The sequence below is a fragment of the Carassius auratus genome, unplaced genomic scaffold (genome assembly GCF_003368295.1).
Source record: "Carassius auratus strain Wakin unplaced genomic scaffold, ASM336829v1 scaf_tig00012155, whole genome shotgun sequence".
NCBI classification, from domain to species: domain Eukaryota; kingdom Metazoa; phylum Chordata; class Actinopteri; order Cypriniformes; family Cyprinidae; genus Carassius; species Carassius auratus.
Genome location: NW_020524264.1, coordinates 10,196 through 23,619, shown reverse-complemented (window position 1 = coordinate 23,619; position 13,424 = coordinate 10,196). Strand labels below are relative to the sequence as shown.

At 40.9% G+C, this 13,424-nt stretch overlaps 1 protein-coding gene across 1 annotated transcript; it reads right to left on the bottom strand.

Annotated features, from left to right (window-relative positions):
- Positions 1–200: 200 nt before the first annotated feature.
- Positions 201–12,285, bottom strand: LOC113073432 (IQ motif and SEC7 domain-containing protein 1-like). Its single transcript, XM_026246302.1, is given in 15 exon segments — positions 201–628; positions 631–1,522; positions 2,535–2,584; positions 3,522–3,713; positions 3,858–4,019; positions 4,554–4,653; positions 5,911–6,036; positions 6,203–6,342; positions 6,455–6,621; positions 6,707–6,829; positions 7,003–7,164; positions 8,625–9,682; positions 10,155–10,331; positions 10,455–10,655; positions 11,848–12,285. Coding segments are annotated over 15 exon segments (4,296 nt in total). The 5' UTR covers positions 12,271–12,285; the 3' UTR covers positions 201–305.
- Between the last annotated feature and the right edge of the window lie 1,139 nt (positions 12,286–13,424).

Below are 13,424 nucleotides of genomic sequence, written 5' to 3'. Positions count from 1 at the left end.
GCGATGCATGTCAATTTCAACTCAAACTCTTAAAATACACTTCAACTGCTTCACCATTGTCTCCATTAGGCTTCTTAGATCTTCAGTTGGAGATTTGATGCTGTTACACAGCCTTTGTTTTGATTGGCGGCCAACAGCAAGAGGCCATCCAGGCTAGCAATGAGCATGTAGCCGGCCAGGATTCCCGCTCTACACGTGAGGGAAGCGGATATGGAAGTAACAGAGTCTGAGTATGGTGTGCTTCCTCTTGCCTGGACTCCGGCTCCTCCGCAATGGCCCCCTGCGCCCTCTGTTGTGACTTACTCTCACACCACCGTGCTGATGCGGTTGATAGGTTTGGATTTGGAGCTGCCGACCGTGCTGCTGTTGCTGGCTCCGCCTCCTCCTCCGCTCCCTGGTCCGCCCGACTGTGCCCCCATGGGTCCTGGGAGTTGCGGGGCCAGCGGGGAGAGTGGGGTAAGAGGTGTGAGGGGGGTGAGGGGGGTATGTGGGGATGAAGGTGGAGGTAACGGGGAATGTGGTGGAGGAGGTGGGATGGAAGAGAGGGGTGGATACTGTGGGATGTAGTGGGCGGCGCCCTGGGGTATGTAGCGGGCGGTGATAGCGGATGGTGCCTGAGGGGTGGTGAGAAAACGAAGTGAGTTGGATGGGCGGAGTGATCTAGCAAGGGGTGTGGGCTGTGGGCATGGACGAGATGGCTGTGGGTATGAGAGTGAGCGTGGGAGTGGGCGTGAGGGTGGGGCTGAGAGTGAGACAGGGTGAGAGGAAGTTTGCCGGTAGGACCGGGCATCCGTACGTGGCGTATGGGATTGGGATGCATGTGGTAGAAGGTGAAAGGGGCGATAGGGGAATTGGGTGAATGCGGGGACAGAGGCGGAGGGGTGCAGGCCATATTGCCGTAGCGGCCTTGCTGCATAGCATGATGGGATTGGTGCTGCTGGAGCTGGGTGTGTGAAGGCACGGGTGGCCCGCGCCGTGGGAGGGACCCTCGATGTAGGATATGATGGATAGCGGGTGGATGGCCAGGGGCGACGGCCTGCATATGGTACCGATGATGATGGTGGTAAGGGGGCGGAGGCTGGCCAAAGTTGTTGTGACAGTACTGAGCGTGCAGCGCTTGGATCTTGGACGGCCCACCTGGATCTGACTGGCTGAGGGCGGAGGGGGACGGAGGCGGCGGCCCTCCTGTAGTAGGAGGTGGCACGGGGGCCGGGTAATGTGGCCCCGGGGGAGTAAGGGGAGGAGGGGGTTTGGCGCGCTTGCTCCCAAACAGGGAGCCCAGGAAGGAACCGGAATTGCTCCCTCCAGAACTGCTCCCCGGCCCCCCACCTCGATCGCTGATGCCAGGGACCCCGCCCATATTGCCTACGGCGTTGTGAAGTTGCCCCGGCCCACCCCCCACCCCTACTCCGGGGCTCAGGATGGGGCGGTGAGGCCGGTAGTCTTCCAGCCCATAGCAGCTGGGAACAGTGCCCCCCATGGGCAAGCGTTGATGCGGCTGAGGGCTGTTAATGATGGATCCCTACAGTGTGCACAAACACACAAAGCCAGACAATCATTACACTGGAAATCTGAGTAGAAGTGAGAAGCATTCCCCAGTTACTTTTTTCAAATAAATAATGGACGTTACTTATTAGGAATACACCGATATTAAAATGAATAAAAAAATAATGATTTTTATGTTATAAGCAATACATATTAAAATTCCATTCTTTTTTCTAATAATAATAATAATAATAATAATAAAAAACGGAAAAAAGACTAAAGCAAGTTAATTTAGCTATTACATACAAAGTTGAGTGTAAAAAGAACACAGATTTTAAAAATTGCAAGATTATATTTAATATTTAAATTATTTAACAAAAAACTGTTATGACTGAATTTATTTACAGAATTAAAAACGTAAACATTTTATTTGTAATAAGTAATTTTAATTGCTTTACTATATTATATAATTTTTATTTTAACAGCTTATTGATATCAGCTAGAATTTTTGTAACGGCACATTTTAACAATTTATCTTGATACTAAAAAGTACATGCAGACAACATCACTGTACTCACATCTCCTGCACAGTAACAACCCAAAAAGCCTTTCAGCATTAGATACAAACAGCTTCAAGCTACTTACCAAAGTTAATAATGACAGTGTCACTTTCACAAGCCACAAAATCAGTCAGATAACAAAGTAAAGCTTCCTCTTCATAGAGCCTCACTTATTTTACATGTATTTAAACATGCATCTAAACCTTTAAAACACAAGCAGCCCTCAGATACTGATTGGGGGCATTAATTTACCAGAGCAAGGCATTAGTTATTAGCACCAGGCATAACCTATTAGACATGCTGCATGCAAAGCAAACACCAATTAAGTTTTTTACACTATAAGGATTAAAACATGCTGAACTTCATCACAACAATAAAAAAGTCATGCAAAGCCATTGTTAATAAACACAGAGGTCTCATGCATTTAGAAACACAGGATCATTCAATTTCATTATGATTGCAAACCATTAGCAGATCAGCCTGACTTACTTCTATAGTACTATCCAAAGAGCCAACGCTGTTTCTACGGCCTCGCTTTCCTGTACCCAACCAAGAACAGCAAGGTCGGGGTCAAAGGTCATTCAGAAAACATTTTCGAACATCTTAATACTGGGTTTTTGTCCCTGAATTATCTATTTATAATAAATACATGTCTACTGACAAAACTCAACTTCACATCACCGAACATGATGTTGGCTGTGTTTAGAAAGCATTTAAAACAGTAGCGTTTGTCACATGACCAACTTACGTTTATGTTTAATACTGTGAGTTATCCTCTACAAAATGTCTATTTTGTAATTTTTATGTTGTTTTGTGTAAAAATATGTTAACACTTGGCAGCCCCATCAAACACAGAATAAGAAAAAAACACATTTAGCAGAGATTATTTAGAAGGTCAAAGTCAATATCATTGTATTGTGGGATATGGTCTGCTCTGTCATATACCGCACATCTTAACAAATGTAGCATCTGTACATTATATGCATACAGAAATTTTGCATACTGTGAGAGCGTACATACTAACAGCAAAAAATATAAATAAAAGTAAAATAAAAATAAAAGATTATTCAAATCCAGACACTTTTCCAAGAAGCCTTATGTAAGGACATGATGTGCCATTAGAGGGCAGTGTCTGTCAAACTGTACTTCTTTATAGAAGTTCAGCACCTCCAAATTGTGCCAGGAGGCCTTTCATGATCAAACTATGGTGGATTTAAAAATATTTACCCGAATGGAAAAAGGCAACAATAATTTACATTATTTGTACTGAATCCAATTAATGTCCATATTTGAGTGAAATGAAAAATTTTTTTTACATTGTGGCACATTTTTTCTACAAAATAGGTCTACAGAAATCCATGAAGCATCCATAATTAAAATTAGCTGATTTTGAATGCATTGTTATGCAACAATTCCGTTAAACGGTCAGCTGTCGTCTAAATAGAAAGGAGTTTGTTGTGTGAATGTGTGTTGTACCTGTCTCAGAGAGGTCTCTCAGTGAGGAGCTAAGTGCTGTTCGTTTAAGCCCCTCCCCTGCTGTGTACGTGTCATCCAGACTGGGCCTACCCAGAGTGCCGTTCACAGCTTCAGTTTTCATTCCGCCAACCCCGCCCCCTTCTCCACTCGAGAGCCCTGGACGCATCACACCTTTCTGCTTCTCTAACTCAGCTACGGAGAAGAGAGTATTAGCTATACCTATGACTATTACCATGATGAACCATTTCTGAAATTTCAGCTTGCAAAGAGAAAAACAATGTCAAGCTTTTGATATGTCGTGTGTAAAACAACGGGTAACGTTAAAGGATTTCTTACACTCTACGCGGTATTTCTCCATATCTTGAACCTCAGCGACGCTCTCACGCAGGTCGCTGGTAAAGCGGGTTCGGTCCTGCTGGCTCGGCGCATTGAACACAATCAGGACCTTACGCTCGCTGCCAGGCATCGCTGATGTCAGTCTGATACCGTGAGGATAGTCTGCGAGAGAGGGACAGAGATAGAGGGTAAATGCAGTCTATTATAGAGAGACCCAGATAAAGAGGGATGTGCTGTGCCTCGTAATTAGTTATAGATCTCTCATTCTGACAAGTACTGTACTTCAGCATGTCAATGGGGTAGGAAAGATACATTTAAATAAAAAAATATGCTCTTAATCATGTGGAATTTTACTTCAAGCTAATTTGTCTTCTTTTAAAGATGTTTAGATATTCTGTTAATGGAAAACAAGTGCAAAACAAATACTGATTAAGATCAATAGAAGACAGACGTTCCCAATTAACAGCACAGCCACAATAGATGGAAGAGGATTTTCAGATAGACATCTTTTTCTCCTTCATATACTGCTAAGAAACCAAAACACCACCTACATGAAAGCAAGGAAAGGGTAATGAGAGAAGACGGAGAGATGGAGTGGATGAGAGCAGAGTGTGTAAACGAGCTGGAATGGAGTGATAGTATAAATAAAGAAGGAGGGACAGATGGTCAGACAGATGGAGGGATGAATATACTTACAGGAGTTCTGGAACATATGAACCTGCATCTCCACCAAGGGAAAAGACTGTCTGAAACTGTACGTCACAGACGTCTTCTTCTTCTGAAAGATCTTCGTTACCTGAAGGCGGGAACATAAGGGATGTTAGGCTCGGTAGTTATTATCATTATACATATACATACTCTTAACACAAAATTGCTCAGGTACATATGACTGAATGTTTTTTTTCAATGTGTCTAATAGCCGTACTCTAGACCAAGACTGGTAATTTTGAACAAACTAAAATATAAAATAGTCTTAATTTGTTTAATAACATTTTTTGTTTAACAAGATTTTTATTTTATGGCAAAAATCTTTATGATATTAACCCCCTGAGGTCTAAGGGTATTTTTGGGGCCTGGAGAAGTTTTGTCATGCCCTGATATTTCTGCTTTTTTTCAGTTGCTTATAAACATCTAAATGGCTAAAGTCTAATCTCACTGTAATCAGCCCAAACTGGGCTATAATAATATTTGAGCAGCATGTATGTACATGATTGTGTTTTTGAGGAAAAAAATGTTATGCGTGGTTAGTGTAAAACTAAAAATGTTAAATCACTTGAATAAGGAAAAAAAACACATACAGAACATTGGTTCCCAGGACTTTTGAGAACTGGAGCTTGTAGCCTAGAATTTTTCTTTCTAAATTATGTAAAAATCATCTTGTTTACTCATTTACAGAAAACAATATATTGATTTACATTTTCTAAGATACTTTCATGACATCATGACCAATCCAGTTCTATATTGTATATAAGTGATCTCATCCAAATATTGTCGGATCCTAATAAACCATACATCAATGGAAAGCTTATTTATTCAGCTTCAATTCAAATCTCAGTTATTCTTTATTCATTCAAATCTCAGTTTCGAGACTGGTTTTGTGGTCCAGGGTCAAACATGTATGTATAAAGAATATGTTATTTTTGTTGTAATTTTTGCTGCAGTCAGGACCAAAAATTGCTTGATCGCAACAAAAATGTAATAACTAGAGATATTTTATATGTATATACTGTACATGAAACTATATGAATCTGAATATATATTTATAAATCCTGAAGATAAGGTTTTAATTCTAAATATAAAAATTTAAATCTAAAAATACAGATAATTAAGTCTGAAATTGTACAATGTAACTCCAAATACAGTAATATTATATAGGCTCAATGCCTATTTTTTTTTTTTTTTATGAAAACAGTAGGCCTATTTATCTGGTATACATTCGCAGATAATTATATAATTATAGTAAGTGCACATGACTCCAAATCAAAGTGAGTATTTTTTCTCTACTATATCTTCTGACAGTAATTAGGCCAGTATGCACTAAGTGAAGACTCACCACCAGCAGGTCATTAAAGAGGAAGACCTCACGCTGGTGAACTCCACTCCGCTGGGGTCGATTGGGGTCAGGGACTTCATACAGCTGACAACAGCACACTAGCCTGCGATGTGGCAGAGAAAGCACCTGCACGCACACACACAGCATATCAAAATACAGCTTGGTTTGTCTCACACTAAACCACACAAATAAACAAACTAGGATCCAACAGCCTTTTTACCACAAGCTGAACAACAATATGGGGTTTCAACCAAAAGTATGACATGCATGAGTGAAACATGGATTGACTCACAGGTTTCTTGCCCACGATAACCCTCTCCACAGCCTGCACTTGAGACACGTGATCATCATTTGTCCTGAGTTCCCATTTCTGAATGCGCTGGTAGATGCCCACTAACAAATCCCTGGGAATATCCTGTCCATTATCCACTCCTGCCCAAGAAAAGAGCGGGAGAACGAACAAAGAAACAGAAGGTGAAAACTACTCTCTTGTCTTTTATTGGAAGCCAAATATTAATCTGAAGACATTTTTGGTTTGGATCACCTCTAAGGTTCTTAATGAAATCCTCCAGCTTCATCTTCCTCTCAGCTTTGACGTTGGGGCTGTACATGTCTGTGTTGAGAAGGATTATGGCAAATGCCAGGATGAAGATCGTGTCTGGGTTTTGAAACTGGCGGACGAGTGCAGGGTTGCACACGCAGTATCTCTGACTGTTAGAAAGAAAGAAGCGGATCTTCATGTGGAACTACGAAATGCAGAGAAAAGAGCACAGGGTGAGATGACAGCAAACGCTACCTGAAGGCCTCTACCAGTCTCTCCACCTTCTGGGCTTCCCCCTGAACCTTAATCTGAGCCTGAAACTTCCTCAGGGCGTCATCCAGATCCATGCCTGAGAAATCCATCTCATCCAACACACAGCTGAGAAAGAAGAACAGAAATAAAGATCACTAAATTCATCTGCCAACATGTTTGTGTTGATTTTTTTAGCCAGTGTCTGGTTTCTGTTTCTGATGCCTCCAAGCTGGTGTTAACAGCATATGGATGCTTTGCTACAGTCTGGGGTGGGAAGACAGAAAAACATCATTACTAACTCCAACACATCCTTGTTGAACTGTTTCTGTCGGTTTCCCAGAAACTCTCCAATCATCTGTCTACTCAGGCCTTTCCTCTCCAAGATGAAACGTGCGATGCCCACAGGTGTGTCTGAGACAAAATTCCTCTCGATCAAATACTGGATCCCTTTCTCTGGTTTCCTGGAAGACAGGGAGAGTGATGACATAACAGATAGGATGTGATTCATTTGATTTAAACTGTGAACAACTGAAATAAAGAAAAATAGATATAGCAACAATAGCCTGAGGGCAGAAAAATGTATAGACATCTGACTCTTTGTATCCAACTGGATTTAGGTTCACATCTGTCTTTGGCTTGACTGCATTGTCTTTTATTGATCTCTGCCATTTGATCTTAAAATCCATTTGATTGCTTACAGTTCCATTTCCTCGTCAGAATTAGATTTCTAAAGCACCCTGCTAAAAAGTTACCAAGGTGCTAAATGATTTATAACACATCAATCTAGCAATCATAAAACCTTACAGTTACTTTTCATTATGTATTCTCCATGATTTATAACAGGAGTAATGTGTTCAAATAAAACTGTACTACCGTAGAGCGTCTGTGATCCTTAACACCGGTATTAAGTCAGAAAAGAGGTTCAGGGAAATCACACTGGGTCTGTCCTCTCTTCAATATTAAGATTTAATAATGAAATACGACAGGTGTGATAAACCATATGGAGGAGATGTCTGTAGATAGATCAGTCAATAAATAGAACCATACACTTTTCTAACATCAAGATTTTAGGTTAATGTTTGTATGAACTTGTAAGAGACATATTCAGTGTCGGTCATTCTTATATGCAAAGTATGCAAGTTGTGTAGGGCTTGTTCTTCTCCTTGTTCTCAAAGATGATTTCATGTCTAGGGCTGTGCGATTAATAGAATTTTAGATTCGTTTTTGGTTTTCGCTGTCAACCTTCCCTCATAAAATCATGTCATGTGAAAGATGTAATATAAAGTTTCCTGCTGGACATACTTGATGAACATTTTTTTTTTAAATCATACTGAGCTGCAAAAGAGACATTGTGCACCAGGCAGCTTTCTGTGCATGTGATCCGAGACAGAGCAACACACTTTGGGCTACTTTGGGCTTTGGGTATACTTTTAAATGGACAAATAAACACAAAAATATGTCAAAATGTCTGTCTTGCTGAGTTTTCACTTAAATGCAGTCAGATATGTCTTAAGAGAACATGAACAGCTGTGAAAGTAACTGAATGCTTGTCAGTATTACATCTGTGCATTCGGTCTTAAAGTGACAGCACCTGCTGTCTCTGCTGTAGATAGTCTTGATTTGTAGATAATCATTTAATCATTGTCTCTGTCATTTAATGTTAGTAAAACAACAAAAGAAACTGCTCTGACAGAACTGTTTAAGGGATTGGTGATCATTATAAAGAACAAAAATTATATATAGTCAATATAGTTAGATAAATATTAAATAAAACAATAAATATAAAAAAACTAATTTGTGCAAAATTGAATGTTCTTGATAATATTTTATGTAAAATTATTATTTAATAAAAAGTATTTTTTGTGTATAAAAGGGGAATTTCTATTAAAATCTCAGTCCTATTTTGGTGAATGTCTCTTACTTGTTGAAGAGGTTCAGTCCGATGCGGTATTGCCTCCTTTGGACCACGTCATTGTTGAAGGCGGGTGAGTCCCAGCTATGCCTGCTCTCTCTCTGATAGGTCTGTTTTCCCAGAGGAGGCAAGGGTTCCCTTAGACTGTCCCTAGACGAAGAGCCTGAGCTGCAGTTGATGGTCTCATTGGAGTTGGTGGTAGAGTTCATTGAGTCGTTGTCCCCATCCGAGTGCTCCAGGCCAGTAGTGGGCAGTGGCGCGGAGGACGAGGAAGAAAGTGGCGTGAGTGGAGGCTGAGTGGGTGAGGGAGACGTGGGGTCTGGGTAGGGGTGATGAATGTGTGGCATAGGGTGGTGGTGCAACGGATGGTGAAGGTGTGGGTGGTGATGGTGGTGCATCATTGTGTGGTGTGGTACGTGTGTTGGAATAGGGGAAGGGATGGGGCGACCCGGGGGTCGCGTCTGGCCCTGTGCCACACAGGGATTGGGCGTGCGAGGGACGGGGTTGTGTTTGAGAGTCCCTTGAGGTGATCCACCCGCCGTAGGCTCCTGCTCGTAAAGCAGCTGTCTGCTCAGGGAGCCTCGATCCGAACGGTCGCTCATGTCAACAGAGCTGTCACTAGGCGGCTCTATGGTGAGAACGGGGAGGTGTGACCCCCGCAACCGGAAATCTCTGCATTCGGTGCATGGTGTGCTACGCCGGCTGTTATTGCTCCCGCCGCCCTCTGTATCCCGGCTGTCTTCGCGTCCTCCGACCCCGCTGCTGACGCCCCAGTACTCAGTGTCGGTGCTGGAGGGAACCCGCTCGATGGATAGGGGAGAACAAGGCATGCCGTCGTCCATATAAAGCGTGACGTCGCTGTACGAGGTAGCTGTGCTGTCCTCGTGCATGACCCCCAGACGTTCTTGCTCCCCCATGACCCCCCTACGGGAGGTAGGTTTGCTGCTCCATACACACTCGCCGAAATCCTCGCTTTCCTCACCTCCTCCCTCACCACCATCCTGAGAGTCCTCTCGGCCAGACTGACACGTCAGAGTGTCGTCCATAGAGTCAGCCAGAGATGTCACCTGAGAGAGGAAGCACACAGCCATCGCCAGCGTTTTTGCTGGTTTTCACTCAAATTTCATGGCCCCGGAATATATTGTTGTATGAATATCTGAACATGCAATACATTAAAATAAATAACGTCATCTTATTAATAACTGAAAATTCTTCGTTTGGTGAGGAAAGAGTTAATGTTTTTTGTGAGTCTCTTACTCTCACCAGGCTGCATTTATATGAACAACAAAAATAAAGTAAAACCTTTTTTTTTAAATATTTTAAACAATGCGCCAAAATTAATTTAAACAATTGTACTTTTTTCTATTCAGATCTTTAGCAAATCTTAATACGGATATCCATTTTTCATACTGTACATGATGTCTACGAATCATGCTATGAGTCTAAATGTATTCTATCCCAGCTATATATATCTGACCTGTATTGAAATACATTTGGACTTTAACATAACTTTAATCGAAGGGTTCACACATCTGTCACCTGTTTGTTGAAAGCGTCGTCTGTACGCGAGTACTCCTCTCTGTCTGAAGGACAGTGTGCAGGTGAGTCAGACTCCTGCTGTGAGTCTGTGGTTCCTGTCTGGCTAGCTGTGCCCAGAGTCGAAGTGTGATGGCTGGTATATCGACCTTGCTGCTGCTGGGGCATCTGGGGCTGAACCTATAGAATCATAAATTGTAAAAATGAATTTATATTAATTATGTTAACATCATAAAACAGAATTAAGATTTCACAGTCGAGCTGAATTTTCTACTTTTATGCATGTAAAAACTGTTATATTGCCTGTGGCTGTCTTTCGTCAAAAGAATACTGCGAACGCATGTTTGACAGGATGATCCGGCGAGTCATTCGGCTTTCAGAGGCGGAACTACGCAGCCGCTGAAAGTTCTTGTTCATGCGATACTGCCGGAATGCCGTCTGTATCGTGCGAGCCGCTCGTCTGCTCAGGAAGTAACCGCCATACTTCCTCTCCAGCATCTCCACCTGATGAAAAGGAAGATGGACAAAAAGACAGTAAGAGGACATGAAAATGGATTATAATTGAATAAAGAGTGCAAAAGAGAGAGAAAGAAGTGATGCATTGCTTTCTTTAAACCTAATATACAAGACATCTAAATGCTATATTCTTTAAGCCTGAAACTTAAGAAATCTAAGAAAATATTTATTTAACAGCAGTCTTTCTCAATTATTACTCAAAGAAGAAAGATATGGGCAGCAGTAATTCTGTAGATGTTGGAGTGTTGGACTCCTACATGAACTGATATTTTCACAATGCAGACATCCTTAGTATTTAATATGAAAGCATAACAGCACTCTGTATCATAAGTGCAATCTCATCTTTCATTATGTGAGATGATGGAGGTTTGGCTTCACATTAGCATGACCGGAGGCCATTATGTACATTTGAGGCTTGACTGTAGTTTAAAGCCTGTAAGATGGCCTCCATGCACATTAAAACACAAACACTTAGTAATACGTATATTTTTCTATGGGCTGTTTGGGCCGCGGAGAATTAGGATAAACCTTAATTAAGCACAAATACTACAAAAAAGTCAACAGTGTTTGACAAACTGAAGATTTCCTTTCATTAATGATATTAAAATATAGTATTACTGCTTTTTAAAGATGACACCATGATTTTATTTACATAATAACACTTGTGTTATTGTACATAAATATAATATACATTTATTTTCACACTATATACAGTATAAGATCACCATGCCATAACCATCAGAAGTTAAAAAAAGTATACTGTATTTATATTTTTACAAGACTGCTTACCTTCTTTTTTTTTTAAAATGTAATACAAGTTTAAACTACTCAATGAGGTTTGCTTTTCATAAAATTCTGCTTTTTTTGCTTTATTATGCTATCACCATTCTGAATTTTTTGGCTTTTTGCACTAAAAAGAAATTAGAACATGACATGCTCATCACAAAAGAGATGTATTTTAATCTTTGTATATGTTTTGTTAGTTTAAATTAATTATCAGGACAAAAAAGCATCATATCACTGACCATTTTCCCCAATTTTATTTTAGTTTTTTAAAGATTGTTTTAGATTCATGAGTGATTTTTAGTCTATAAAAAACAATACTTTATATTATATTATAATTAGTTAATTTTTAGATAAAGTATGCAATGGGAACTTCTTGAAGAACGCAGATCCACACCTTCTTGTCCTGCAGGTCCGTGGAGAGCTCATAGCTGTCAGAGAGCGCTTTGCAGCGCTTGCTCTCTTCTTCCTCTTGCTTGCGGAGTGCCAGGCTGGCGGGCTGGTTGCGGGTCCGTTGCGCCCAGGCCAGGGTCGCTGGGCTTGAAGGGGCCACTGGAGGCCCCTGAGGGCCAGGAATGTTTCGGATGTTCCCGTAACGCTCCGAGTTGCCCAGGTATGGGCCCTGACTACAGGTGCTGTCGGAAAAGCTAGCCGTGTCCTGACACTGAGGATGTCCCTCCACACTGAGAGAAAACAAGATAGAGAGATAAAGAGTGAGCTCTAGGTCAACAACTGCCACAAACGGTCTTATTTGTTGACAAGTTGAGACTAAAACAAGTCTGTAATCTTGGCACTGAAATGGATCAGTGTAGACAAACATATTAGCACACTAACCAACATTAGCATTTCAAATGCCCATATGCAGCCCAGTCAGGACTCAGCCATCTGGCCGGAATACAGGAGAACGAGGGAGGAACAAGAGAAGATGGCGGGAGTGTGAAAGAGGAACAGAGAGAGGACATGATACAGAGAGAAAGAGGCACAGAGAAAAGAGAGAGAAGAGAGAGAGAGAGAGAGAGAGAGAGAGAGAGAGATGGAAGGGAAAAACAGTGGCATGTGTGGCATACTGTCAACGAAAGAAGCTAGGCATAAAAAATGATAAGAACTGAGTCATTCGATGATGACTCAGAGAGAGAGAGAGACAGAAAAAACAAAAAAGAAGGAAATGTTTTACAAAGGTAAGACAGACTTCAGTATCCCTCTCACCCTAAAGCAGGTGTACTGTACTGTGATGACTCACTTCCTGTTGCCAGCATTAATAAAGGAAATCACATTTTTTGCTTTTTGCGGTTTCATTTTATATATGTATATTGTCTTTAATATCTTTAATTTGTATTCTTTAGTCACATTTTATCTTATTCTTATTATTCCTTTTCAATTGCTGATTTGTTTTTAGTTATTGAAAACAGCTAATCTGAAAATGCTGCATATGGACACTTAAAAATTATTTATCTGGACACACTTCATCATTCTAATTTATTTATTATTATGATTCTGCATATTATGTTTACTCCTATAATTTCGAGGATCATTTACACAAAGAGCAAAAATGTCTTATTTACATTGGTTATCAGACACTTAAAGAGCAGGTCACATGGCATTTTAAAGTGTCCTAATATTGTGTTGGAATCCCCTATAAAAGGTTTAAATGCATCTAAGGTCAGAAAACATTGTTATTTTCTCAGAATATGCATTTAAGAGTCATTTGCCAATGATTTCAAAATAATTTGTTCCTAACAAGTTTGAAGCAAACCCCTCCCTTCCATAAGCCTACTCTGCTCTGATATGTCAGCTGGCCAAGCCTGTTGTGATTGCTAAAGAGAGGAGTCCTTGAGCCAGTTACCCAGTGCTACCATTGACAAAGCACCTTTACATAAAACAATATAGTGCTCCAATCCCATCTTATAATAATGACATACAAAAACACTTATGCAATCGAATCATGCCAACAGCTAATGTTTAGCTGCTAAAATG